At 44.1% G+C, this 27,192-nt stretch overlaps 1 protein-coding gene and 1 long non-coding RNA gene across 2 annotated transcripts in view; one reads left to right on the top strand and one right to left on the bottom strand.

Annotated features, from left to right (window-relative positions):
- GALC (galactosylceramidase) overlaps window positions 1-2,188 on the top strand; it is a 57,024-nt gene extending 54,836 nt beyond the window's left edge. The window contains 1 exon segment of the mRNA NM_001003238.1: window positions 1,409-2,188. Coding sequence (NP_001003238.1) covers window positions 1,409-1,555 — 147 coding nt within the window. The 3' untranslated portion in view covers window positions 1,556-2,188.
- Window positions 2,189-18,320: 16,132 nt separating this feature from the next.
- On the bottom strand, window positions 18,321-26,951 carry LOC119873017. Its single transcript, XR_005362936.1, has 4 exons — window positions 26,801-26,951; window positions 25,693-25,754; window positions 19,625-19,717; window positions 18,321-18,502 (listed from the first exon to the last, which is right to left on the bottom strand). It is a non-coding gene; the product is annotated as an uncharacterized LOC119873017 (long non-coding RNA).
- Window positions 26,952-27,192: the final 241 nt, after the last annotated feature.

The following is a 27,192-nucleotide window of genomic DNA, read 5'->3' as shown; positions in this document are numbered from 1 at the left end:
TGATTCCAGTAACATTTTAGTTATAAAAATAGGTGGCTGGCCTGTGGGCCATAGTTGGCTGCCTCCTATTTTAAGACCATAAGAAAACCCCAAATCAGTCAGTCAGTCAAATTGTGAAGAAAAAATGGGACAGTGAGATAAAGTAGCTCCCCTGTCTGGATTCTCTCGATAGAGAGACCCGACAAGAGCCTTGGACTTGGTGCTCTGTGAGCTGAGACCTGGCCGGTGGGAAGAGCACTGTGAGCCCTGGACGCTGCTGGTGGCTGGCCTTGTGTGAGGGGCAGCCCGGAGGACAGGGGGCCGGCGTGAGGAGGGGACAAGTTTAGACTGTGTGCCCAGGTGCTGGCTCCGTGTTCATATTCACTGTTGGCTCCACAGGGGGAGGTGAGCACTTGGGGTGCCGCAGAGAGCTGTGCACGTTGGTGGCAGCAGGAATGTGGCTGTTCCTGGATATGGAGTTGGACAACTCAGAATCACACTCTAGCTCTGGCTGGTGAATCTGTGATTGTGACTTTTAGTGTCACGTCTCAGGGTCTCCCTTCTGGAAGCTGAAAGAATGAAGTTAAGGCCCATAGCATTATAATTCTGTGACTTAAAAACAACTTTTATTTTGGTCCTTAGTCTAGTGCTTTGGATCTTTAGCCCTTCACCCCTTGATACTAGCTACTTTTAAATGTTTAGCTGCAGTTGATATGCTGTGAATATATGCTCATAAATGTGCTGTAATAACGATAGCAAGAGCCAGTGTTCATTATCTGCTGTGTGCTGGGCACTTGGCTCTGTGGGAATGGCAGCTGTCTGAGGAAATTATTTTTATCTTTCTCTGTCAGTGCCCAGTAAGTCATTTCTATGGATATTTCCCTTCTTACCCCCACTACCCCCCGGCCTGCCCATTCCAATTACCAGTTTAGCTGATGGCCACTGTTTTTCTGAAGGGTGGGCTCTTCATATGACTTTGAAGTGATACTCTGTACACGGGGACAAAAAGGACTTAAATGGATGCTTTGGCTCCAGTAGTCACGTCTGAAGAGCTGGTGGCTGTTAGCCGCACTGCACGTGCACACAAGTACTTGTAAATCACCAGTGTTTGTTTATTTTCGTGAGCTTCTGTCTAAAACCTTGTAATGTTAAGTAAGGAAAGCTTTATAGTGTTTATTTGGGATCCAAGGAAATACTAAGGTATCCCTTGCACCTTGGAAACTATGTAGGATGAGTAGATAAGAATTTCCTCTGAGAGGATCTTTCCTATGTTTCAAACTTGGACTCACGCTTGTGCAGTTGTGTTTGGCCGTGGCTTAAGTGAGAAGGACGTTTGCTCCTTTGAGTAGACTGGCCGCACGTATTAAGAAACAAGCCCCCGAGGACCATTTTCATACATCTTCAAGGGGTGCGTTTGTCTTTCCTCCAGGGCCGGCTGTCCTCTGGCATGCTGAACGGCAAGACTGTCTGGAAGAACATCTCTGTGAGTTTTCCGAAGAACGGCTGGGCCGCCATTGGAACTCACTCCTTTGAATTTGCACAGTTTGACAACTTTCATGTGGAAGCCACGAGATAATATTCACAGAGTACCCTAGAGCCACTCTTTGGATTTTCTTTCTTTCTTTTTGGTTTTGATTCAGAGCCAATTCTTTTGGTGGATCAATGTGTGAGCCTCTTGGAGGCCAACAATAGTGAAGAGTAAATGGGGAGAGAACTATATCTTTGTTTGATCTTCTGGAAGATATTCTTAGAAGTAATGCCCAGGGGAACCAGATGGATCTTAAAGATTACCCGATATGTCCCCTAGAATTCAAGCTGTGCAGTGGTCCTATTGTTAGAAGAGTGGTTTGGGTGGTTCCCACCTCGAAGCCTTGGCATTCATGCTGAGATGGCTCTCTTCCTCGTACGTGCAAGGGATTGTGCTGACTGCAGGAACTTGATCATCACAGGAACGGACTGTGTGACTGAGTGAGCAGATGGCCTCATCCCGAGGTAATGCCACACTATAGGGAGCTGAAGAACACTGGAAGTGCTGCTTTTTGAAAACCACTTAAACACAATAATCTTACACTCTAGAGAGTATTTTTTCTTTTCCTTTATATGATGATGCTTTTAAATTATAAATATGATGAGTGGATGATTTAGAAAATGCCTCATTAATAAACTACCTCTCAAGCTATTTCTGCAGTAATAAATATGAGCAGATTAATTTGGTTATCTGCAATTTTTAATTCTTTTAGATCCAACCTTTAGTCTTGTAACCCTTAAAACTCTGTGAACATTTTCCCAGGTGGCTGGAAGGAGGAAGAAAATCCCATGTAGCCAGCACTGTACGTGGGTCTTAAAATGAAGCTATAAGCAGTTTTCTTGTCTCATTTTGTTGTGCCTTTTGCAGCCTGTCTTCTTGAATGCCACTGGTAACAGACTACAGCTAACAAATTCTTTAATCTTTGTGCTCAGAAGATGAGGAACACTTAGGTTCTGCTAGCTCATAGAATTGGATCATTCTGTAATAATCTCTGATTAGATGCATTTATTTCATGAAAGTTTATACTTAAGTGTGGGGAGTATATATCTCACGCAGTATGATTTATATCTAAGCATTAGTGGACCTCCTAGAAACAACTCAGTTGTTCATGTTGATACAGTAAATTCTGGAATTCTCTCTAAGGAAAGTTCAAAACTTCACTGGACTAATTCTATAATTTTGAAATTTGTAATTATTTAACATAGACTAAACTGACATGAAGTTTTGTATTTCTATTAAATTCAAGAAACTAACTATTAGAATATATCAGACTATAGAAAAAAATTTTAAATTAAATCCAAGTCTAAGTGATTTCCACTTAAGGTCTCTACAGATTTTTTTAAGTTAACTTTATTGTATAATTTACATACAATAAAACGTTCCCATTTAAAGTATACAATTCAGTGAGTCTTGATGAGTAGATACACCCACAAAACCAACACTCCAACCAAGATATAGAACATTTCCATATGCCCTAGAAAGTTCTTATGTGAACGTGTGCAGTTACATCTCTCACCTGCCCCCATATCAGGCAACCTTCTATCGGATTTCTGTTGCTGCCGATAAGTTTTCTTTGTTCTAAAACATTATAAAAGTGGCATCCTACACTATGTACTCTTTTGTGAATGGTTTCTTTCATTCAGCATAATGCTTTTGAGATTTGTTTATGTTGCTATGTAATGTATATTAATGATTTACTTCCTATTTCAAAGAATATTCCATTGTATGGTTATACCACAATTTGTTGTCCTTCTCCCTAACTTTTTGGAATCACAAATAAACCTGTTATGAACATTTGTGTACAAGTCTTTGTGTGGCCATATGTTATCATTTCTTTTTTTTTTTTTTAAGATTTATTTATTTTAGAGAGAAAGTCAGGAGAGCAGAGGGAAAGGGAGAGAGAGAGAGAATCTCAAGCAGATTCCCTGCTGAGCACAAAGCTTGACTTCGGGCTCAATCTCACAACTCCAAGGTCATGACCTGAACCAAAATCAAGAGTTATACACTTAACCAACTGCACCACCCAGGTGCCCCTGTTTTCATTTCTTAATGCCAAAGAGTGAAACTGCTGGATCTTTAGGGAAGTGTATGAATAACTTTACAAGAAAGTGCCAAACTGGTTTCCAAATCAGTTGTATGATCTTGTACCCCCATCAGTGGTGTTTGAGAGTCCCAGTTGTTCTACATTCTCGTCAATGCTTCATATTGTTATTCTTTCTGATTTTAAGTGTGTGGGTGTGTTAGTAGGTGCATGAGATGTTGAGAATCTTTTCATGGACCTAATCATTGCTCATATTTTCTCTTGTAAAATGTTCACATTCTTTGCTCACTTAAAAAATTGGGTTTTGTGTCTTACTACTGAGTTGTAAGGGCTCTGTATATATTTCAGATGCAATTTTTTTAAAAAAAATATTTATTTGAAAGAGAGGGAACAAACAGATGAATGAGGTGAGGAGGTGCCGAGGGGGAGGGAGAGGAAAAGGCAGAGAATCCCAAGGATACTGAGAGTGGAGCCCCTCAAAAAGGGTGTGAACCATTTGGCATTACTTTTTGGATGTGCTGAGAGGTAAGGGTTGAGGTTCTTTTTTTCCCCTAAATACATAGGAAATAGAAAAATATATATATATATATATATTTGCATATATATGTATGTATATATATATACATTTTGAGTATCCTTTGTTGAAAAGACCATCCTTTGTCAAAAAATCAATTGACTATGTATGTGTACATCCAGAAGTAAACACTGTATTCTATTCTATGGATTTATATGTCTATCCTTAAGCAAATACCACACTGTTTTTATTTCCGTAGCTTTATAGTCAATGTCGAGCTCAGTTTAAATGCTCTCAACTTGTTCTTCAAAATTGTTTTGGCTAATAAAGGTAAACATAAAGTGTCCATATAAATTTTAGACTCACCTTATATATTTCTGCAAAGAGCTTCTAGAATTTTTATTTGGGATTACATTAAAATTACAGTTCAATATGGAGAGAATGGATATCTTACTGGTGTCAACCCTTCTTCAATCCATGAACATGTTCCACCTCCACAGTTTTAGGCATTCCATACTTTTAGCCATTTCTGTAGTTTTCTGTGGGGACCAGGTTTTGCATTTATTTAAAAAAAGTTTTTAAATTTATCATTAAATATTTTATGGTTTTTTGATCCTGTTGTAAATAATATTTTTTTAAAATTTCCCCTTTGAATGTATACATAGAAACAGTTGCTTTTCTTCTGTTGACATGTTAATACCATTGCTCGTCCCAGCCTTCGTGGGAGGGGTGCACCACTGAGTGTACCAAATGCTTCTAGCGACCACACACCACTGGAGCCAGGAGGAAAAGCCCCCTGGGACAAGGATGGCAAGCTCCCATCTCCTGCAGTGGCACCTCCAGTACCCCTGTGCTACCTGGCAAAAGAGAAACGTTCATAGATCCCAGCTCCAGTATCACAGAGCAGGTCAAAACAGGGTTGGGGGCTGGCAAACTGGAACAGAAATGGTGCCATTCCAATTTCTACATTTCTTGTGTTAGTTTTGGCCATTTGTGTCTTTTAAGAAATTTGTCCATTTCATATAAATTGTCTAATTTATTGGCATAAACTTGTTCATGATATTTCCTTATTGTCTATAAGATGTTCCTCATATGGCCAATTTGTGCTTACTCTCTTTTCATCTTCATTAGTAAGACTTGTCAATTTTATTTATCTTTGAAAGAACCAGATTTAGGTTTCTTAAATTTTTTTCCCTATTGTTTCTTTGTTTCATTGATTGCTGCTTGTACCTCTATTTTCTTCTATTTACTTTGGGTTTAATTTGCTCATTTTCTAGCTTCTTAAGATGTAAGCTTAGATGTTTGGGTTGCAATTTCTCTCTTTTTTTTTGTTTAGATATAGACATTTAACACTATAAAATTTAACACTATAAAATTTTGCTCAGTAAAATACTGAGCAGCATCTCACATATTTTGATATGTCACGATGTCTCTTTTTTATTTGGTTGAAAATGTTTTCAATATCTTTTTTATTTTTAGTTTTGACATTTGTGCTAATTAGAAGTGCATAATTTCCAAATACTTGAGGATTTTCCAGATTTTTTGTTATACTTAATTCTGTTGTGGTCAGAGAATATGCTCTGTTGGATTTCAATTATTTTAAATGTATCTAGACTTGTTTTATGACCCAATTTATCTTAGCCAATGTACCCTTGAAAAAGGTACACCTTTTGCCGTGATTGGCTGTAATGTTTTACAAATATTAATTAAGTCATATTGGTTGATTGTGTTGCTTAAGAATTCTGTGTGTTTACTGATTTTCTGTCTGCTTGTTATATCAATTACCAAGAGCAGAGCATTAAAGCCTCCAGATACAATTGCATGTTTTTTATTTCTCCTTCAGTTTGGACAGTTTGATTCTTCTGGAGCTTTTAGGGCTTTCCTAGGGCCGGGAGAGCAGCCTTTCCTCCAGGTATAGAAAGGCCCTATTCCTAAGTCAGAGAATTCTCTTGGGGTGGAATGAGTTCTCTCCATGAGAGCTGTTCCCATTTTGACCATCCCCCAGCCCTGTGAGAATCCTGCTAGTTGTATAGCTAACAGGACTCCAGTAACTGTTCTTTCCCTATTGATTCTTTGCCTAGCTCATGGAGTTTCATGCTATGAATACATAGCTTAGTCTTGAGCCAAAGACACACACACGGAGCCCTCTGAAGGTTTCTGGACCTCTTTTTCTGTAGAGCTCCTTTCTTTCAGGTGCTGCATTGCATATCTCAGCCTCCTTGAACTCATATTTTATCTTCACAGCTCTACAAGCTCATGCTCTATATTTACCCCTGTGCACTGGAATTTGGTAAATGCCTCTAGACAGAAATTGGGGGTCACAGTGTTTACCTCTTTCATTTTCCTTCTTTCAAGGATCACAGTCCTGGGGTGCCTATTCTCTAACTCCCTGAAAGAGTTTCTCAGGAAGGGCCAGTCCTGTTCCAGTTGTTACTCTCTTGTGGCTGGAGATGGAACTCTGAACCCATTCAATTTAATATTTAGTCTTCATGGGCCTTTTCTGGAATCCTTTAACGCTAGTAATTTGAGCCATATCTCATTATGACTTTGATGCTGTTTCAGGTGGTATCTTGCTCTTCTCAAGTAGCTTGTAGCTCTTTGGGTATAGACTTTGAACGTGTCTCCTACTTCTACATTCCCTGTTTGGGTGCTCAGCGAGGACTTGACTTCTGACCAGGTTGACTTGAAACCCTAGATTTATGTGTGGTTACTTGTAGCCATGAGTTGTATTTATTGAAGCAGACCCAACGAGGCCTTTAGATTAGAGCGCTTGGTAAACTGCCAGACTTATTTCCCACATTGTCTTAGTCCTTTCAGGCTGCCCTAATAAAATACTGCAGCCTGAGTAGCTTATCAACAACAGAAACTTCTCACTGTGTCCTCACCGGAGGGGGCTAGGGACCTCTTTGAGTCCTCAAAGAGCACTCATCCTATTCATGAGGGCTCTCCCTCATGACCTAAGCACCCCTGAGGGCCCCACTTACCTCCCCGTTCCATCCGAGCGAGCATAAGGATTTCAACATGGAACTTGGACACCCATTCAGAGCACAGCACACACCTACCTGTCCTGCCTGGGGGAGCAGCCTGTACTGAATTTGAGTCCTAAGGCTGGAGTTGCATGCCAGCTCTGCTACTAACTTAATTTTGGCTGAATCACTTAAGCCTTCTAGAAAGAAGCAAAGATCCTAGGCTGGCCCTAAGACACCTTCCAGCCCTTACTCTATACTTCTGTAACTTGCAAAGCTGCATTTCTTTGTTTAATTCAAATATTGCTTACTGAAGATGTAACTTTTTTTTCCCAAATCGATAATGTTTGCCACTCATTGTTTTTCAGACTTGAAGATGATCATACAAGGCCCCGTATGTTTTTGCTCTGGCAAAATGGTTTCATCAAGTGAAATCATTGTGCGAATGGTATTTTACTTCATTTTAAAGTAATATGGATAAACCTTATTGCAGACTCCATTCTTAAAGACATGTGATCTGCATAAGAAGGACTCTTTATCACTCTTGTAGAACTATTCTTAATATTCATAAGCCTTCATGGTGTCCAAACAAGAGGTAATCAAGAGGCATAGTTTGGAAACCAATGTTCTGGTTTTTGCTTATAGGTAGATTCTTCCTAACACTTGATTTTTTTTCCTTTGTCTTGTTAATATTTTACTTTGACTTGGAAGAAAGCTTGCATTTTTTGGTATGTCAGAAGTATTAGAACTTGATCATAATGTTCTAAAAATAGCCTTTTTTTTTTCTTAATTCAAGCCCATGACTGATTCGAAACTGCTCTAAAATACATTTTCCTCCTCCCCTCCCTCTTTCTTTTCCTTGTCTTTCTTCCGTCCTCTCCTCCTCCTCCACCAACTTCTCTTCTTCACTAGCCGCCCCCCCTTCACCAATAAAATAGAACTTGATGCTCCAGAGAATTGATAATTTTTACTTAACTGGGAAAAAAATGCAACCACTTTGAGGGATTGTAGGGGGCGGTTGGAACAAGAAATTTGAAATGATTTTGTTCCAAGATATTTATAGTTTTCACATTCCTGGGGGTGGAAAACATTATAGAAGTGATTTGAAGATTATACTGAAAAGACAGTTTATTACTCTCTGCATCTGTTTAACAGATTGCACTGATTAATGTTTTTGAATTGTGTGGTATGTATTTAACACAATGTGGGAAGTGTTTTTAAGCCCATATTAAAGATTTTATATGCAAGGTGGTACCATGTGCTTTGGGAATCAGCATGGATTTTGGGAATCGTGATATCGCTGCAATGGATTTACTGCTCTGTTTGATAACAAACAGGCTGTCAGTCACTCAACTGGAAGACCCCACTAGACACAGCCAGAGGATACAACTTCCTTTAATGTAGGTAAATGGTGCTAAATCTTAACCGTGTATGGGTAGCCCAGTGTGGGCACACAGGGGTGTCCTGCCAGGTAGGGTTGTTCGATATCTAGCCCTGAAGGCTCACAAGATTTCTCACCTACTTCTAATACTGTCTGATGGGGATGGGAATTGGTCAGGTTGTCTGCAAATGGGAAGATTCAGGATGTCTCTACCCACCCACCTCTTCCCAATTGCTTTGCTAGCTATATGCATGGCCGCCCCCTAGGTGTTGCGGGTAACAAGCTCAGAACAATTTGAGAATTCCCTGCAGGACTAGGTGAGTTGAAGGTCAACTCAAGGTCAAGCATAGACTCCTCTCTGTCTGGGTTGCAGAACCTTTAGAGATCTCTTTCCACACACCCACTGTGACAGATTTACATAAACTGTGATTATTTTTGCAAATACAACTACCTGAGATGCTGTGAAAATTAATTTTATGTGCCAACCTGGATGGGCCATGTACTCAGTTGGTCAAATATTATTCTAGATGTTTCTGTGAAAGTATTTTTATAGGTGAGATTAACATTTAAGTCAGTAAACTAAATAAAGCAGATTACCCTCCATCATGATGTGGGTGGGCCTTATCTGATCAGTTGAAAGCCTCCATTTTAAAAAAATAAATAAAAAATAAAAATTTTTCCTGGAAGAAGAGGAAAAACTGCTAGTACTACATTTGGACTCAAACTGCGACTCTTCCCCGGGTCTCTAGCCTGCCAGCCCATTCTGCAGATTCTGGACTTGCCAAGCCTCTGTAACAGCGTGAGCCAATTCCTTAAAATAAATCTATTACATATAACCTACTGGTTCTGTGTCTCTGGAGAGCCCTGACTAATATAGATGGTCTGATCCTGAAAGTGCACCTTGGTATTCTTAAATTAAAGTAGGTAAAGATTTCTATTTGGGGTACTTACTACATTACATTTTCTGATAAAATATTACTTAGAACATGAGGATTTTGGTCTGTTTTTCATTGGGTATTGAGGAGAACATTAGAAATTTTCAATAATTGCAAACATTTGTGAATGAATGTTGAACGGAAAGCTTACAGTTAGTCTAACCGTGATGACATTTTTCCCTCTGGCAGGTATAAAGAGTGTAGGAGCCATTAACTTAATCCTCTAAAAAGAATGTGTATGGTTTGCTTGCTGGGTTATGGTGATATTTAAGTCAAAAGTTTGTTAAAAAATTGACTTTTGAAAATTCCCCTTTTTCGTGTCTCGGTAGCATTTTACTCCCACACATTCCTTTTTGCTCATTGCTGCTCAGGAGAGGGAAAAAAGCACCCGACCCCTCCCTTTGCAGAAGATGTACTGGAAAGACCAAGTTACATGTCTTTGAACAGAATTCGGTAAAATTCCAACTGGAGTCACAAGACAGGCTGGGAAGCAGGGCTTTTCACTGGGCACCTTGAGCCTTCAAATGAAATTGGGGTTCAGTTACTAAGAATAAAAAGGGACAGCAATGTCGGGGCAGGTAATGAACAACCTTTGGCACAGGTGCCTATTTTTATTAATTTATTTTTATTTTATTAATTTATTTTATTAAAAGCTCAATCTGGGGGCTCCTGAGTGACTCAGTCATTTAATTGTCTGACTCTTGATTTCATCTCAGGTCATGATCTCAGGGTTCTGAGATTGAGCCCCACATGGGGCTTCACACTGAGCAGAGAATCTGCTTGGGATTCTCTCTCCCTCTCCATCTGCCCATTCTCTCTCTCCCTCTCTTAAAAAAATTAAAAAAAAAATTAAAATCTTAAAAGCTCGGTCTGTGGAAGAACATTTTGCCTAGTTATTTTCAGTACTACTATCTTAAAGCCAGCAGACAGGAATCATCATTTTAGGGGGGAGCCCCCCCTCCCGCCCACACTTGTTCTTACTGGGAAATGTTAGAACTGTCAGGGGCCCGAGACATCACCTGGCAAAGCTTCTTCATTTTGCAGTGCATCTTGGTATTCTTAAATGACAGTAGATAACATTTTCTATTTGGGGTACTTGCTGCATTTTGCAGCAAGAGACAGCAAAAGCCCAGCGTGACAGTGGCCTGGGAAGGCTTCCTGGATGGGGCAGGGGGCCGTCTCAGGCTGTGTCTACGCAAACTCTAATCCCTGTCATTGAGAGTTTAATCCAAGTCAGAAAGTGGTCCGGCCCTTTGGTGCTGCATGGTTTTCTCCCCCAGGAAACCTAACTACAAATACCTGCCCTTTGGGAATCGCAAGCCTGGTAAAAGGCTGCAGATTCACTCTATCTATCTATCTATCTATCTATCTATCTATCTATCTATCTATCTATCTAGCAGGGCAAGGATCGTTCCCATTCTCAAAAGGCTGCAGATTCACACTATTTATTTATTTATTTAGCAGGGCAAGGATCGTTCCCATTCTCAGCATCATGAAATAATAACAGCTGGTATCTATTGAGAATTAGTCTGTGAGCTCCATGGAAGCAGGGACCAGGTTTGATTGTACGCCTCACTGTGTCCGTGGTGCCTCCACAGTCCTCGATTCCGAATGTAGAATACAACAGATAGACACCTGCCGGGTGAGCGGAGGTCGTGCTTCCAGGGTGGCAGACCCTGCCCTAAGCGCTTTGTGTGGAGCGTCTCATTGCATCCCGATCCCCATCCGCTGGGCAAAGCAATACTTGAAACTAAACTTTGCAAATGTGCCCGAGGACACAAACATAGTAAGTGCCAGTGCCCACACTAGTCTGCCTGACTCCAGCTAGAATTACGAGGGAAGCTGGAGGATTTGGGGTTGCCCTCGATTATCACGTGAAGTGTGTAAAACTGTTAGATTAAATGCGGGGGCCTTTAAAGGACTGATCTGTTGACCAGCACTAAAGATAAGTTACTTAACCTTATAAAAAATGGAAGAGTACAACAGGAAAAGGCCGACCAGTTGGATTAGCCAAAGATAATTTGGGTATTTTCTGGAGGGTGGGGTGAGGTGGAGAATAGTTACTCAATAAGTGTCTACTCTATGTTGTTGGAAACTTCGAGAGACTTTCTTCTGAGCCATACATTCAATTTGAAAATGCCACCCCATGGTGTCATCACATCTAGATCACAGATGAGAGGCACTGAGATCTTATTCCCAGGATCCATTTCCATGCTGCTGTTTTAAAAATGGCTTGGGGAATTTGTGCAGGAGGAGGGCCAAGAGCTCCAGGAGCTGTCTCTCTGAGGTCTCCATGTCTCGGGTACTGCTTCTCCCCCTCACTGGGAAGAGAGTTTCTGTATTTTTGTGTATGAGGTTTTTTGTTTTCCTTTCTGTTTTGCTGGAGGTGTTTCTAGTGCCAGAAACCTGTGTTTGGTGAATATAGGATCCTGTTTCTCAGACCTGTACAGAGAGACTCGAGCCATTGTGTCTGGAGCAGAATCCCTCAAGCGGACCTGGGGGACTGACATGGTCTAGGGGTCAGGTCTTTGTGTGGTGGATTGTGGTGGATGTGGGTTGGTGGCCACATGGCTGCATGCCTTCCAAGGTTTTGTTTTTTTCTCTCCCTCTCTATTTCTAGAGCCTCATCGTGCTTAGCCGTGGGTGCACAGTGGAGTCATCAGAAGAGGCCTAAGCTACTGATGCCCAGATTCCCCCTCAAAAGATCGGATTTAGTTGGCTTAGGGAGGGGTCTGACATGGGTACTTTATTTTAGAAGCATCCAGGTGATTCTGAATGTGTGGTCAGAGCTGAGAGTCATTCTTATGGCTCCCAAGACGCCTGCCCTGGCAACCTCTTGGTTTTCTTTGCCTTTTCCTGCTTTCTGTGTTCTGACCCATCTAGCACAGGGGTGCTGATGATATTGGAGACATTTCCAAGACTATCAAAGACTGCATTTGATTGGGGTTGGGAAGGGTTGGGGGAGAACGCTTTCTACGAAAAGCCCAGAGTGAGGTGTAGGTAACAAGGGACTATTTTTCTTCTTAATTAGAAATTAATGAATGAACCTAAGGAAAGAAAAAATAAAAACCAAACAAGTGTGAACTAGAAGAATTTTATAGTTTTTCTGTAACCAGTAAATCTGAGTGCAGATTACCTCGTAACAAATGGGAAAATGAGGCCCAATGAATGCTTTCCTAACAAAAGACGTTCATAAAACTGACTCAAAAGGAACTGAAAACAAGAGAATGACCAATTATCACGAAGGAAATGGAACCATTTGCCACGAAACATCAGGTGCAAACCATTTCCCGTTGGATAATTTTAAATTATTGAGTCTCTGATGGTTCTTAGGCTTGTTTAAAGTGTTCTAGAGCAGACAAAACTAAAGAAGTAAAGCTTCTGAATTATCTTTAGGAAACAAGCACAACTTTGGCATAAAATAAGGGGTGAAAGTAGCCCTTAAAAACAGCTATGAATCTAATCTTCCGTAAGAACATTGATAAGAAAATTCCATCTCAAGTGTAAGCAAATAGAATCCAGCAGACAGCACCGTGGTCAAGTGAGGCTCGTTTTAACAAATCAAAGGTGGATCAAGAGGGGAAATCTGCTAACGTAACTCTCTCTTTCGGTGGGTAAAGGAGGTGGGGGGAAGGATGTTGATTCTAATAGAAATGGCCAGGGCACTTGACATGACTTCATGATGTTCGGGATACATAAAACAGTAAAATGGTAATAGATACTATTAGGGAAATTTCCACGAGTTACTTTCACTATGCTTGGTGCTAAAATGCTAGAACCAGCTTCTAAAGTTAGCAGTGGATGGGACGCCCACAGCAGCAACCACTCTGATCTAGCAGATGTAACAAGAAGTTTAGAGCATTTACTGTGTTCCCTTGGCAAGTCATCTCATCCTCCCCAAACCCTGCAGGGCAGATGCTATTATTCCTGTTTTCCTGATGAGACAAATAGACACACAGAGAAGTAACTTGCCCAAAGTCACCCCATCGGGAAGTGACTGAGCTAGAAGTCACATCTATGCCCTTCCAGGAAGGAAGTCCTCCACAACAGGTGACTCTGTGCATACCTGGAGATTGGAAGATAATTTTGTAAAGATGGCATTCCCGTCAAGTATGTTTGTGAATTAAGCTACAGTCCAATGATAATTCCAATAAGGTTTGCTCAACTTGAGAGAAGGATTCTAAAGTTCCTCTGGAGGAATAGGTATTCAAGGATAGCAATAAAAAAACAAAACAAAACCCCACTCCATAAAGAAGTAATAATGAGAAAGGAATTAAAGTAATAATGCTGTGAGCATGGTAATGATGGCCCCAGATGCAAGTGAATGGAGGATGTGGAGCAGGTGCCAGGAAACTGGGGCCAGCAGGCCAGATACGGCCATGCCCACCCCGGCTCAGTGGCAGAGACCACTAGTTACCACAGAGACCACAGGGCCAGGACAGCCAAAAGTATTCACAGTCTGTTCCTTTACAGAAAAGGTTTACCCCCCTCCGCCTTGGTGCCGAATGAAGTCCACACCCCAGTGTCTGTGGAAGGCATTTCAAAATCAGTGGGACTAGTTGATCATGGCAGTTGTCTTATTCTGGTGCAGCCCCCCTCCCCACTACACACATATGAAGTGTAAATAGTAATAATTGGACTGAATGAAAGAAAAGTAACCTTTTTCTTGATGTGAGAAAAGATAACTCTCCTGCATCCAGAAATTCAGACAACCTCTCTAAAGGGCAGAGCCAACCCCTTGACTTAGCAATCTTACTTCGAGAGGCATCAGAGGCACCTGGGTGGCTCATTGGGTGAGCGTCGGCCTTCGGCTCAGGGCGTGATCCCTGGTCCTGGGATCCAGTCCTGCATTGGGCTCCCTGCAGGGAGCCTGCTTCTCCCTCTGCCTGTGCCTCTGCCTCTCTCTCTGTGTCTCTCACAAATAAAGAAATTTAAGAAATTTTTAAAAAAGATTTTATTTATTTATTCGTGAGAGACACACAGAGAGAGGCAGAGACACAGGCAGAGGGAGAAGCAGGCTCCCTGCAGGAAGCCCGACGTGGGACTCGATCCCGGGACTCCAGGATCAGGCCCTGGGCTGAAGGTGGCACTAAACCGCTGAGCCTGCGGGCTGCCCAATTTAAGAAAAATTTGAAAAAAGAAGTATCAGCCGAGGATGGAGATAATCTCACAAAGTTACCAGGAGGCATATTGAAGCCTCAAGGTATTGCTACCAAGGTATTGCTCGTAATTGGAAAATATTGCAAACAATCCAAATGCCCATCAGACCGGGACTGAGGAAACAGACGGTGGTACGTTTAGACCATGAAATGCCATAGCGCCTTTCAAAAAGAGGGGTCTTGCTCAGGGACAGAGTCACGTGGAGATTAAGTCCACAGGCTTTGACACCAGAGTGCGGGGCTCCGAACCCCGACATTTAGCATTTTTAGCAGCGGCGCGATCTTGGAGGATCGTCAGTTTGCCATTTGGGAAACAGCTAATAATGGCAAAGCAGGCGTGACACATAATAACCTTCGTGGCTGGGGTTTTATGAGAATTAAATGAGTTCATACGAGGCCTCCTTTTCCGCTCTCTGAATATTAGACGTTATGTTTGTTGCTCAAGATCAATGGCCATGACGTGACATTTTTAAGTGGTAAATTAAGGTTTTGAAAGATCAAGTACGTAACGATCTATTTTATATAGAAAGCAGCGTGAGTGTGAGCACGCACACATGTAAAAGTTAGAAGCAACCGTAGAATTTTCCATTGTGTTCAAGATATTGACAAAAGTCCCCTTTGAACGAGATTTCAGTGATTTTTGTGTTACTTGCTCGGTCTTATTGGTGTGTGCATATGAGTGTATGTTTACAATGTACCAATGTACCACATAGCTTTTTTTTTTTTTTTAAGATTTTATTTATTTATTCATGAGAGACACAGAGCGAGAGAGGCAGAGACACAGGCAGAGACAGAAGCAGGCTCCACGCAGGGAGCCCGACGTGGGACTCGATCCCAGGACCCCAGGATCAAGCCCTGCTGAGCCACCCAGGCAACCCCACATAGCAGTTTTAAAAGAGCTATTTAAAACACCCAAAGAGCTAGGGTTTAGACTCTCTCCTTTTATTATTTTGACTAAAATAAGACACAGCCCACTCCTGGCAGATGGGGCGCCAAGGTCCCCGAAGAGAAGCTGGGAGTGTCAGCCCCGCTTGGAGACACGCTGGACCGTGGCAGGGAGCTGGGGTCTCCTAGCAGGAGCCTGGCACCAGCTCACATCACCATGGCAACCACAATGGAAAGTTGGAAAAGTACTTTGGAGGGGACAAAGCACCTTTCTTTATCATTAGGGGCATAAAAATAAGAAGCTTATAATTTTTATATTTTTGACAGCAAACTTTCCTCCATCACCAAAGGCCCAGGGCAAGAACGCCAGTCCCTTGACACAGGCTCAGATGACTGGTGAATGATGAGGCAGGTGAGCTCCTTGGACAAACAGTCCTCTTTGGCAGGTTTTTCCTGTTCCTTTTTTTTTTTTTAATAAATAATTTTTTTAATTTTAAAAAAGGTTTTATTTATTCACGAGAGACACACACAGAGAGAAGCTGAGACACAGGCAAAGGGAGAAGCAGGCTCCCTGCAAGAGCCCGAAGTGGGACTCGATCCTGCGACTCTGGCATCATGCCCTGAGCCAAAGGTGCTCAACCACCGAGTCACCCAGGCGTCTCAGGTTTTTCCTGTTCTGATGACCTGTGGACTCTGGAGATGATTGTTTAATATGCATGTTGGAAACGAGGCTTCTAAATGAATGGTGCTCTCTTTGAGATAGAATTAGCCAATCTTTGAGCTACTTAGCAGGGGCATGGGTGGGAGGGGAACCCCATTTCTGCAGCTCTGACCCCATGATGGTTTTGCTGCAGCTCGGCCCCTCCGCTGGCAGGTATCCCTTCGTGTCTTTATTGTAGGGAAGTTATAATCACAGGAAATGAGTTTGAGTCTCAAAGCTGCCTTTCTTGAACTTCCATTAACTGATCTGAATTCTAGGTCAGCCTTAACTCCCCGGAAGTCTAATTCTTGTTCTGCTTTAAAGCTCCTCAAGGAGACGGAGGTCACTGTCATGGACTGCTTTGGAAGGGGCTATTTATTGTCTCTGGTTAGGTACTTGAGAAGCTTTTAGGTTCCAGGGATGTGAAGATAGAGCAACCGCACGTCTCTTTACAGTCTTGTTTGAGAAGCTGATGAAGGCTCTCCACGTTGCCCCCAACACGTTCCTTTTGATGTAGCTTTGCTTCAAAAATCAGGACAAATGTTATACCTTTGAGAAGGTTCTCCAGTTCTCTGGGGGAGTTGCCTGCCCCTGCCGCGGCTCCTTTCCCCAGGGGAGAGGTCTTGCTTTCAGATCTGTCTCCTCTGTTGGACAGACAGCCACTCGAGGCCGCCTCTGGCTCCCAAGTGCTTGTCCTACATCCTACTCTGGGATGAGCTTGCCATATGGTGGGTACTGAGGACAGGGAGACAAAGCCCCTATAGCAGGTTCCCTTCTAGAACAGCCCAAGGCGGCAGTCCCCTCTTGCTCTCTTAGTTGTCAGAGAGCATGTGGTTCAGCTGCTGGCAGATGAGTTTCCTCTTCCACCAACTGAGGTGCCCCAGAGTTTTGAGAGCTCCGGCCAGGGGACACGAGGGCCCTCCCTTGGGCTTCACTCCTCCTTCCAGCGAGACAGCTTTGTTGAATTTGCATGTTCTCACCCACTTTGGTCTTGACCGGCTCATGTGTTACAGGCTGGGGTTGGGTGTGGAGTGGATCAGCTTTCCCTAGAGGTGCCAGCAGAGACCCAGAGATGCTAAGGCCCCATGTGCCAAAGTCAGAGAACTGCGAGCAGTTGGGACCCAGTCCCTCCCCACAGAGCTTCCTGAGAACTGGCTCCATCCTGATGGAGGAAGGCTGAGGTGAGGGACTCTTGGTGTGTGTGTGTGTGTGTGTGTGTGTGTGTGTGTGTGTATGTGTGTGTGTGTGTGTGAAGAGAGACTATTCCTTTTCCTCTCTTCTTCACATTAAGGGATGGGAGGCTCCCACAGCTGCGGAGAGTGTGACCCATCCCTCTTCCCCGTAGCCTGGGAGCTGACGGGCACTGTGTTTGCTCTGCCCAAGTCCTGGTGCTGTTGGAGGGTGGAGACAAGGCTGAAGGAAGAAGATAGGGCCCAGATGCAGCCGGGGTAAAGCTGCCTGTACTTCTCCCACGGGGGTGGGAAGGATGTACACACATGCCACAGTTGTGGAGCATGCCCCAGAAGGGGTGGCTGCTGCCTCATAGGTCTCCCTGCAAGAGGGTTGCCTCCTGGAAGGAAGCCCCTGCGGTCTCCTCTGGGGTGCTAAGGGAGGTGAGTGCAGGATCCACCCAGCAGGACTTCCCATAAGAAGTGACCCTGAAGACTCCTCTCCCGCACGAGAATCCACAAATGCATTCCTGAGAGTCCATTCTGAAGCCTTCCCCCCCCATGAAGGAAACGGATATCTTACACAGGTATCAGTTACACAGAGAAAACAGAAGCAGCCAAGAGACAGGAGCTGGCACTTGGTCATAGGCGGCTGGTGGACACCTGGGCCTCCTCGCCTTCTTCGTGCCCTGACACCACAGCAGAAGGAGGTGGAGCAAGAGGCTAGAGGGAGTGTGTGCCAGCATCAGGGCCACAGGTCTGGCCTGGCCTGCAGGGAAGGCTTGGAATCAAGTCAGAATTTGAAGAGTCAAAATGAAGAGCATGTCTTCAAAAACAGGAATTACATTGTTCTAAAAATCGCAAGTGATCACCAAGTGAGGGCACTGGGCTGCGATATTACTGAGAGCCTCTCCTCTCCAGCAGGGAGGGTGCAGAGCAGATCCTCTGGGCAGGGCAGGTGCTGACCAGATCGAGTGTACCCCACGTTTATACCACCCATGAGTGAGACTGCTGGAGACTCCATCGGTTTCTCAGGGTATGCTGCTTGCAAACAGCCGGTGTTTACTGGACCACCATGAGGCTGCCAGGAGGCTGGGTCACCTTCCCATTTTTAGAAAGTCACCAAGAAGTCACCTGGTCTGGTGAACGGGGTTGTGAAGAGACAGCTCTCTCCTTACGGCAGGTGTGTGGTGCAGCGATTGTGTGGAGCAGGCCTGAGGGGTTGCAACGAGGGGGGTCCATTTCCTGACCAAAGGAAAGATATTCTTAGGACTGCAAGATCGAGTTGCCCAGCCCGCCATCTGTGACTGAATGAGGCAAGTCTCTTAGACCAGAAAATCATAGTAGATTGGATCAATTTAGGAGTGTGGGAAGTTGGAAAACCCATTCTTCCTTCCTTCCTTCCTTCCTTCCTTCCTTCCTTCCCTTCCTTCCTTCCTTCCTTCCTTCCTTCCTTCCTCCTTCCTTCCTTCCTTCCTCCTTCCTTCCTTCCTTCCTTCCTTCCTTCCTTCCTTCCTTCCTTCCTTCCTTCCTTCCTTCCTTCCTTCCTTCCTTCCTTCTTCTCTCTTTCTCACTCTGTCTCTCTCTCTTTCCCTCCCTTTCTATTTTCCTCCCTGTGTCTCCTTTGTAAAATTTATAGCAAATGCACAAATGTCCATTTAATTTCTGTTTATTGTCTGCCTTCCCACTAGTCCCTAGGATTTGGAGACCACAGCAGGTCTGTTATGCTCAGCATTCTGTTTCCATCACCAGCCCAATGATGGGCACGTGGCAGGCACTCAATCAATATTTACTAAATAAATGAGTACATGAACATTCATCGGTGGTCATTAAAATAATGTTCTTTAAATGGATGGTTTTATTGTAAGCTAAATGTCCTGGTCTTCCTAGGCTGTGATCCAACCTAAGATCACGGTTCGCTTCTAAGTATCTGCATCGTCATGTTCTGCACTGTCTTGACCACGGGAGTCCCCTCCCCAGTGGGACTCTGGGAATTGTCGGAGACGCTGCTACCTGTGTTCAGGACAACGGGGCCAGCATTCTCTGTTAATCCCCAGCCTCTGGGACGTGCTCATTCTCCTGCCCCAGCTTCTGGTGACCCTTCCCAGTGGGCATGGCTCCCTGTGTTGCTGTCCCTCTCCAGCACCTCCATTCTGGCCTCAAGGGAGCATGGACTGCTCTCTCCTCTCTGCCTTTCCGTGTTTGCCTGGGCCTAGCTCTGCCTCTAATTCCCAGGAGCACATGAGAGACCCCCACCCCCAAACCACAGAGAATAGCTTAAAACCACCACTAGAGTCAGTATTCACAAACTGCCTAGCCCGGCCCTGTCTTCAGATGGCTCCTCCCAGGGAGTATTCCCCACCTTACCTCCTGGTGGCCAGTCTCCAGGCAGCAGGGGCAGCACTGGTCCGGCCCCAAGCATCCCCCTTCCTCAGGGTCCAGGGCAAGCTTCCTTGGCATCTAAAGAGAAAAGGGATCGTGTGGTTGTTTGCCTTCCATCTAACATCTAACATCTCCACTGAAAGACACACTCTGTTTGCCTTATTAAGCGCAGCAGTCTCGAACATCAACGTTTACTTTACTCCACTGTACACATGTTTTTTTCTGGGGCAACAGGTGGGATCCGGCTAATACATATTTCTCTAAACCAAAACGTAGTTTTTTTTTTTTAAAGATTTTATTTATTTATTCATGAGAGACACACAGTGAGAGGCAGAGACACAGGCAGAGGGAGAAGCAGGCTCCCTGAGGGAAGCGTGATGTGGGACTCAATCCCAGAACCCTGGAGTCACCACCTGAACTGAAGGAGACGCTCAACCTCTGAGCCACCCGGGTGCCCCAACATATAGTCTGTCTTGAAAGTAAATTGAAGACTCCTCTCTTAGGAGGCAGATACATTTTGCAGCATCCAAACATTTTGGATCTCTTTGCAGTGAAGTCTACCCCGATTATCTTATTATTACAATTATTGTTTTTTGCAGGACCACACTCATTTGTCTGTCCCATTCTAATCCTTCGTTGGAACCCCAGGCACTACTTTGCACTTACATCTGTTTATTATTTATCCAAAAAAATTGATTGAACATTTACAAAATCCCTGTTTCCATGCTGTAGAGCAGGGATCAGCACATTTTTTCCTGTAAATGGTCAGATAATAAATATTTCAGGCTTTGTGGGCCAGTTTAGCACTAAAGCAGCCGTAGACAAGATAATAAATGAACAGATATGGCTCCCTCCGATAGAAGTTTATTTACAAAACAGGTGGCTGGTCTGGGTGCTTGTAGTTTGCCGACTCCTATTCTAAGCAATAAAACAGATATATAATATGGCAGGTATGACTAAGTGCTAAAAATAAAAACAAGACATGGTGAACAGCAGAGGACAGATCGTGCAGGAATTTATGCCGAGTGAGATTGGAAATCCTCAGAAGATTTGAACAGAGAAATGGTCAGATCTGAGTCCTAGCTCCAGCAGAGCAAAGAGCAGAAAGAGTAGACATGTGGGGACCGGCTGGGTGGTATTGCAATGGTCCAGATGCAAAGGGATGGTGGATGGTACCAGGATAGGAGTGATGAGGTGGTCAGAAGTGGTTGCATTCTGGATAGATGTAGATCTGAGAAAAAGGAAGGTCAAGGGTGACACCAAGACTTTATTTAGTCTGAGTAGTTGAAAGAATGGCTTTTCCATCAGCTGAGCTGGGTAAGAGAGAAGGAGGGGCAGGTATAGGGCAGAAGGTGGAGAGTCTCATCTGGGACCTGTTATATTTGAAGTGCCTGTCTGACATCCAAGTGAAGTTGTTGGGTAGGTGATTGGATATATGTGTCTGGGATGGGGGTGGGGAGCTGGGGTCACAAAATTTTTTTTTAAGATTTTATTTATTTATTCATGACGAGAGAGAGAGAGAGAGGCAGAGACACAGGTAGAGGGAGAAGCAGGTTCCAAGCAGGGAGCCTGACATGGGGCTCGATCCGGGGTCTCCAGGATCACACCCCGGGCTGAAGGCGGCGCCAAACCGCTGGGCCATCGGGGCTGCCCTGGGGTCACAGATTTGAGAGTCACCAGCGTGTGGGTGGTCCTTGTGGAATCAGCGAGAAAATGAGAATTGTTGTAGAAAGCAGGTCCCGGGATTGAGCCCTATAGTGTCCTGGTGCTTGGAGGTCAGGGAGAGGAGAGAGCAGCCCGGGAGAAAGTAGGAGTGCGCAGTGTGGCCGGAGAGAGGCAGGGAGAGTGGGTTCAGGCTGAGAGCACGATGGGCCAGGGAGATGCTACTGGTGGGGAGACAGGGGTGTGGGCTGAGAGCTGAGAGCCCGAGGTTAGATGCTGGGGCTCAGCAGGAGAGCCCTTCTCCAACCATGCTTTGCATCTCCCTTGGTGGATCCCTGCTGGGGGAGGACGGAGGGACTCCATGGCCATCACCATTTCTTGGTCCCTTTATTGCCAGACAAGTTGCATTTTCTTTGTGACTTGGCAACTTGGCAGGCAAATGGCACCTCCCAAATTGCCCATAATCCTTGGCTAAGCTGCTCTCATTGTACTGGAAAAAGAAGCCAGCCAAGTCAGAGAATGATTTCTGGAATGAAGAGGAAAAAATTTTGACCAAAGTACAGGACATCATATTGGCTCTCGCCCCCATCCTCGTGCCCCAGGGTGGGATGGAACCTCCTTGCCAAATTAGCGTTATCCTCTCAACAGGGTGAGAATGCAGCCACCCCAGAAGGGTGTGGGCAGCATTCTGCTTTTCCCGTGAAGGCAACAGCACCAGGAATGATCTTCCATGTGTGGGCCAGAGCGTGGGTTGAAGGGTAAATACAGGGTAGAAAGAGGATGGGCAGAGAGGTGAGAGAATGTTCTGGGAGTCTGAGGAGACTAGCAGAAGGAGAAAGACCAATGCAGAACTGGTGGCCATGGAGTGGGCTTTTTGTGATGCATCATCTAGAGTGTCTTTGACCCAGATCTGGCCCCATGTTTGAGGTCATGGATTCAGGAGATTGGTCCTTTCCTTCCTCTCTCCTTTTTTTGTCACAGCAAAGATGACATCTGGCACTCTAGGATCACATCTGCTCATGCCTTTGTTCTTTTTTTTTTTTTTTTCTATTCTGTTCAATTTGGGTGTTTGGCATGATGGACGGAGGTTTGAAAGCCACACTCCAGCTGTCCTCTCCATGCCCACTCCTACTGAATTATCTTGAAATCCCTCCTGCTTGGCATGGCTTTCCATGGTCCCTGCTAAGCAGAGTCTTGGGCAAAGCCTCTGTTTTGACATGGACTCATGCACTTGGCACCTCCCCCCAACAATCTTGTTGGATTATTGAACATCTGTCTTCTAGGCTTCTGATCTTGTGGTTGATGGATGACCAGCTGTCCCTGAATAGAGCTGAGAGCCATGGAACCAATGGGGCCTCTGCATGGTTTGGACCCCAAGCCAAGAGATATACAGGTCTGCCCTCTGTTTAACATGTCTCTGGCCAGGCACGTCCTTTAGATTAGTGGGCTATCCATGACAATGGGGCTATTTTGAAGTGACTTAATGTTTCTTTTTGTTACCAGGCTTTATCAAATCCAGAATGCAACCTTTGCTTATTGTCCTGGCTACCCAGGTAGCTAGTCAAGAAAAATGCAAGCAGAGGAGAAGGAAGTGAACAGGGAGGTGATAGAAGAATGCATTGTTTTGCCATCTGTTATCAGAAATATCCCCAAGAAGGGACTTATTGTATGAAAGTATCTTGACAAGGCGATAGAAGGGGAGCCCCGAGGGCCTTGAGGAGTTGAGACAACCAAAGGAACTTTGAAAGTGCTTTGCATGGGATATTAAGACTTGGGGAGAAAGAGAAGAGGGGAGAGGGGGGAAGAGACCTGTGGAGTGTGAATGCCCCCCTTGTATCAGTCAGGGGTCCCCTGGGATTCAGACCAATAGGATATGGACATACACATAAATGCATGAGAATGTGTATATCTATCTATCCTCTATCTATCATCTATCTATCATCTATCAGTTTACCTAGCTACCTACCTACCTACCTATCTGTGACAGGATTTACTATAAGGAACTGGCTCATGCAATTGTGGAGGCTGAGCAGCCCCATGATCTGCTATTTGCAGGCAGAGCAGGTGCTAGAGTTCAAAGGCCCAAGATCCAGAGAGCAAATGGTATAGATTCCAGATCTGAAAGTTAAAAACCAGGAGCACCAAACACAGGGGAAGATCAGTGTCTCAGCTCAAACAGTCCAGCTGAATTAATCCAACCTTCTTCCACTTTTTATTGTATTCAGGTACTCACGATGAGCAGGTGTACCAGTCCACGGATTCAAAAACCCTCTCATAGACAGGGCCAAGAGTAATATTTAACTAGAAATATGAACATCTCCTGGCCAATGAGGTTGCCATACAAGATTAATCATCCCAGTGCCCCTGTTGGTAAGGAACTCCAGGGATTTTCTGCATAGATTTACTTTGAAGGGGCTGCATTTTAGGAATGCCGGCCTCCCAGTGTGCTGAAATCCGTGGTCAAGTGGGTTGTGCACACAAGTACATATCTTTTCTAAGTTGTGTGCCTGTGTGTGTTTGTATGTAAGCTTGTGTGTATATATGTGAGACGTAGAAAGACAGAGAGATAGAGACAGAGTCATGTGTGTAGATGGGAGGACCTGAGGCTCCAGTGATGGTTGCTGCCATTGCAGAACAGAGTTGGATGAGGTGATAATCCAGAGATTAGTGAATTTAGAAGCAAAACTCCAAAGTACCAGTGGTAGAAAGATGTGAATAGCCAGGAAACTTTTGGATGGTTGAAGTGGAATGGGGGTTCGGGCCACCCTAGTCTACAGGGCATGGAGGCTCTGGCGATGAGCCTCAGATGTGTTCTGGAGGCTCCATTAACTCTTGCTAAAACAGCAAAGCCGGAGGCTAATAGATTTGAAGTCCCACTATTGCTGCCCTCTACTCTCAACAAAGCAAAATATCTGGAGTGTGCCTCTACTTTATTCTTCCCTCTTCTTGTCATCCTGTAACCGAATCAATGTGAGCTTGCCCCTTGGTGAGTCACAAGTAGAAACTACACCAGGTGAGTTGTTGCACAAGAGAAACTTTATTTGCAGAGAAAAAAGAGAGAGATTATGGGGAGTAACTTTCATCAGAGGGTTCCTTTTGTTTAGGGTTAGGATGAATTTTTAGATAGGGAAACCTTGTCACTGTATGTAGAGGCAGGTCTAGGATCACACATATGCCTTAAGGAAACATGCCTAGACATACATTGTATGTTGTGTAAATGTGGCTTCTGCTCCTCCTTGGGCAGAGATTTTGGTATTACAATGAGATAAAGGTCACTGTGGGTCATTCCATGGGTCAACCAGGGTCCATCTGCACAGGTGTGTATTGGGGGTTAAGTTCAAACTAGGCTGGGTGGTCTGGTCCAGAGGGAGCTCTTTATCTGGGCAGGGCAGTCATTATTGCCTGAAGGGTATTTCGAATTTCCAGGATGGGATGCTATTCCCCAGGGGTCTTCTGCCTGAGTTAAGAGATCAGTGGAAAAGTAGAGCTTAAAACTGTGGGACAAAGGTCAGTGGGTACAAGCAGGTGGGAGTAAAGATCAGGTCCTGGGGTCTAGCTGGTGACAATCTTTCTATCTCCTTTATCAAAGGTACTTGGGCACATTTTAGCAGACATAATTGCAAAGGGTGAGGGTGTAAGTCTTCTGCAGTGGCTTGGGCTAGAGGGCCCTTCCAATAGGATTTTTATTCAGGGGCTTAAGGGAATAATTCAGGAAAGGCCACTTGGTTTGCACAGAATTTCTAGGACGCTGGCTGCATAAGACGGATGATATTTTCATGCAAGTCTCTGAATGGCCAAGTGACAAAACACAACTGTTGTTTTCCTGAAGCCTTAAATGGCTTTGCAGACATGAACTGATCTGCGATATCACAAAGTACTGTCTTTGGCGAGCATCGGCACTAAGCCCCTCCCTAGTCCTCCGGAGGGGACCGCATCATTACTCTGTGTCAGCTGCCGTGTTTGAGTCATCAAACTCTAATCAGATAAGAAATGTATTAGCAGGGGATCATAGAAATTGTATTTTCAGAGCAGGGGGTGGTGGTGGTGGGGAAGACAGTGCAAATGTTAAATTCACCGTGAAGCTGTCCCAGCTGTTTAGGATGCAGGAAAAGTCCATTTTAATAAGTATCACATAGTTTACCTGTACCTATTAAGTGTATTTCAGAGATAGGCAAAATGAAAAGCGTAATCTGCTTTTAAGCATTTTCCACTAATATAAATTCCCCGAATGAAGTGTCTGGGCATGCTTGCCCTGCTAAGTGAGGCAAAGACTTTACCAAACTTAATGTTAGTAAGACCTCTTACGTGTTTGGCTCTGTTAGGAATGAATCACGCAATGTACGTGAAAATCCTTCCACAGGGTTTGGAAGCCAAAGGGACCACCCTCTCACCTCTGTCTCTTTGTAGTTCTCTGTCCCTGGGCAACCACTTCCCTTCTCTAGGCTGCAGGTTCCTTAGGTGTAAACAAAACAAAACAAAAACTAGGTTAATTAATCCTCCGAGTGTTGTTATTCAGTTAAATTAGATAACACATACATAGAATTTAGCTCACGAATGCATACACTTAGTACTCCATAAATGATAGCTATTTTTATTATAAGCTTGTCGTATTTAACTCAAGGCTATTATTTTTGGAATCCAAAGCTCTATTTATTTAAGCCTTTAAGATGGAAATTTAAATTTTTTTAAAAAATTTGCTCTCCCTGCCTGTTAGGCTGAATTTTATTGTTATAAGAACATATTATGACAATGGAAAAGGGTACATTATAACAACAGAAATTTAGAAACTAAAAATAATTTACTCATTGTCCTCATAGCCTAACAAAACATTGCTTTTCCTATTTTTGGATTCCCTTGCCCGTTGTGTAGGCACATTTTGGCGTGATGGTAATCAGTGTTCCTGGCACTCTTCTGCAGTCTACATTTTCACAAAATGTACTGTACTAATTTTTTGTATGGTCTCCATAATTGTAATTTTGGTAGCCATGTAACTAACATTCGGTTGAGTTTGTCTCCCCCCCCCCCCCTTTTTTTTAGTCATTTTGATAGGTGAGTAGCTTTTGTAAAAGGAGCAGAGAGATTCTAGATGTGGAGACTTGGAAGAAGTGGGGTGTGGGGAGGGATGAATGGATGGTTGGGGTTCTGGCCTGCTTCTGGAGAACCAGCCCACTGAGGGTGAAGTGGGTGGGGTCCCCAGGAGAAAATGTTGCCTAGGTACAGGAGCCGGGCTCAGTCTGTATGGAGAGAGGCAGAGGGGACCCTGAGAGCACCCATCTAGGTTGGCAGGCTCAGTTCTGCAGCCTGGGGAACCACTAGGCAAGGTCCCAAGTTCCTTCTAGTGGGCAGTCCAGTGGGGAGTCATGTATGTTGGAGGCAATCTCTGTGTGAGACTATGATTTATGATGAGAAATACATATTGGTCTTTGTTTCTGTTTCTGGCCTAAAGCTCCTAAAATCCTTGGAATTTCTGAAGGAATGGGAGTGATCAAGGTCTCTTACACTATGCAAGTGAGGTGACTTTTGGAGAGCCCCTAGATCACCTAAGGAAGGGGGCTGGTTACCAGAAGAATCAAGGATTACGACTTTCAGTCCCACAACCCTGGAATGGGAGAGGGGCTGGAGGCTGAATAGTTTGCTGCTGACCCATGGTTTGATCAGTCCTGCCTGTGTAATAAAGCCTCTGTAGAATCCCAAAAGGACAGTGTTCTGAGAGCTTCAGAGTTGGCGGAACAGGGAAATAGGAGAAGGATGTGTTCCGAGAAAGAGCATGGAAGTTGAGTGCTTTCACACCCTGTACACATCGTGTATCTTTACATCTGGCTGCTGATTCACATCCTGCAACACCTTTTGTAATAAATTGATAATCTCGTGAGTGAACTGGTTTCCTGAGT

This window comes from Canis lupus, chromosome 8, assembly GCF_011100685.1.
Source record: "Canis lupus familiaris isolate Mischka breed German Shepherd chromosome 8, alternate assembly UU_Cfam_GSD_1.0, whole genome shotgun sequence".
Classification (NCBI taxonomy): domain Eukaryota; kingdom Metazoa; phylum Chordata; class Mammalia; order Carnivora; family Canidae; genus Canis; species Canis lupus.
The sequence above is the reverse complement of the archived record's forward strand: the minus strand, read 5'-3'. Positions and strand labels throughout refer to the sequence as shown.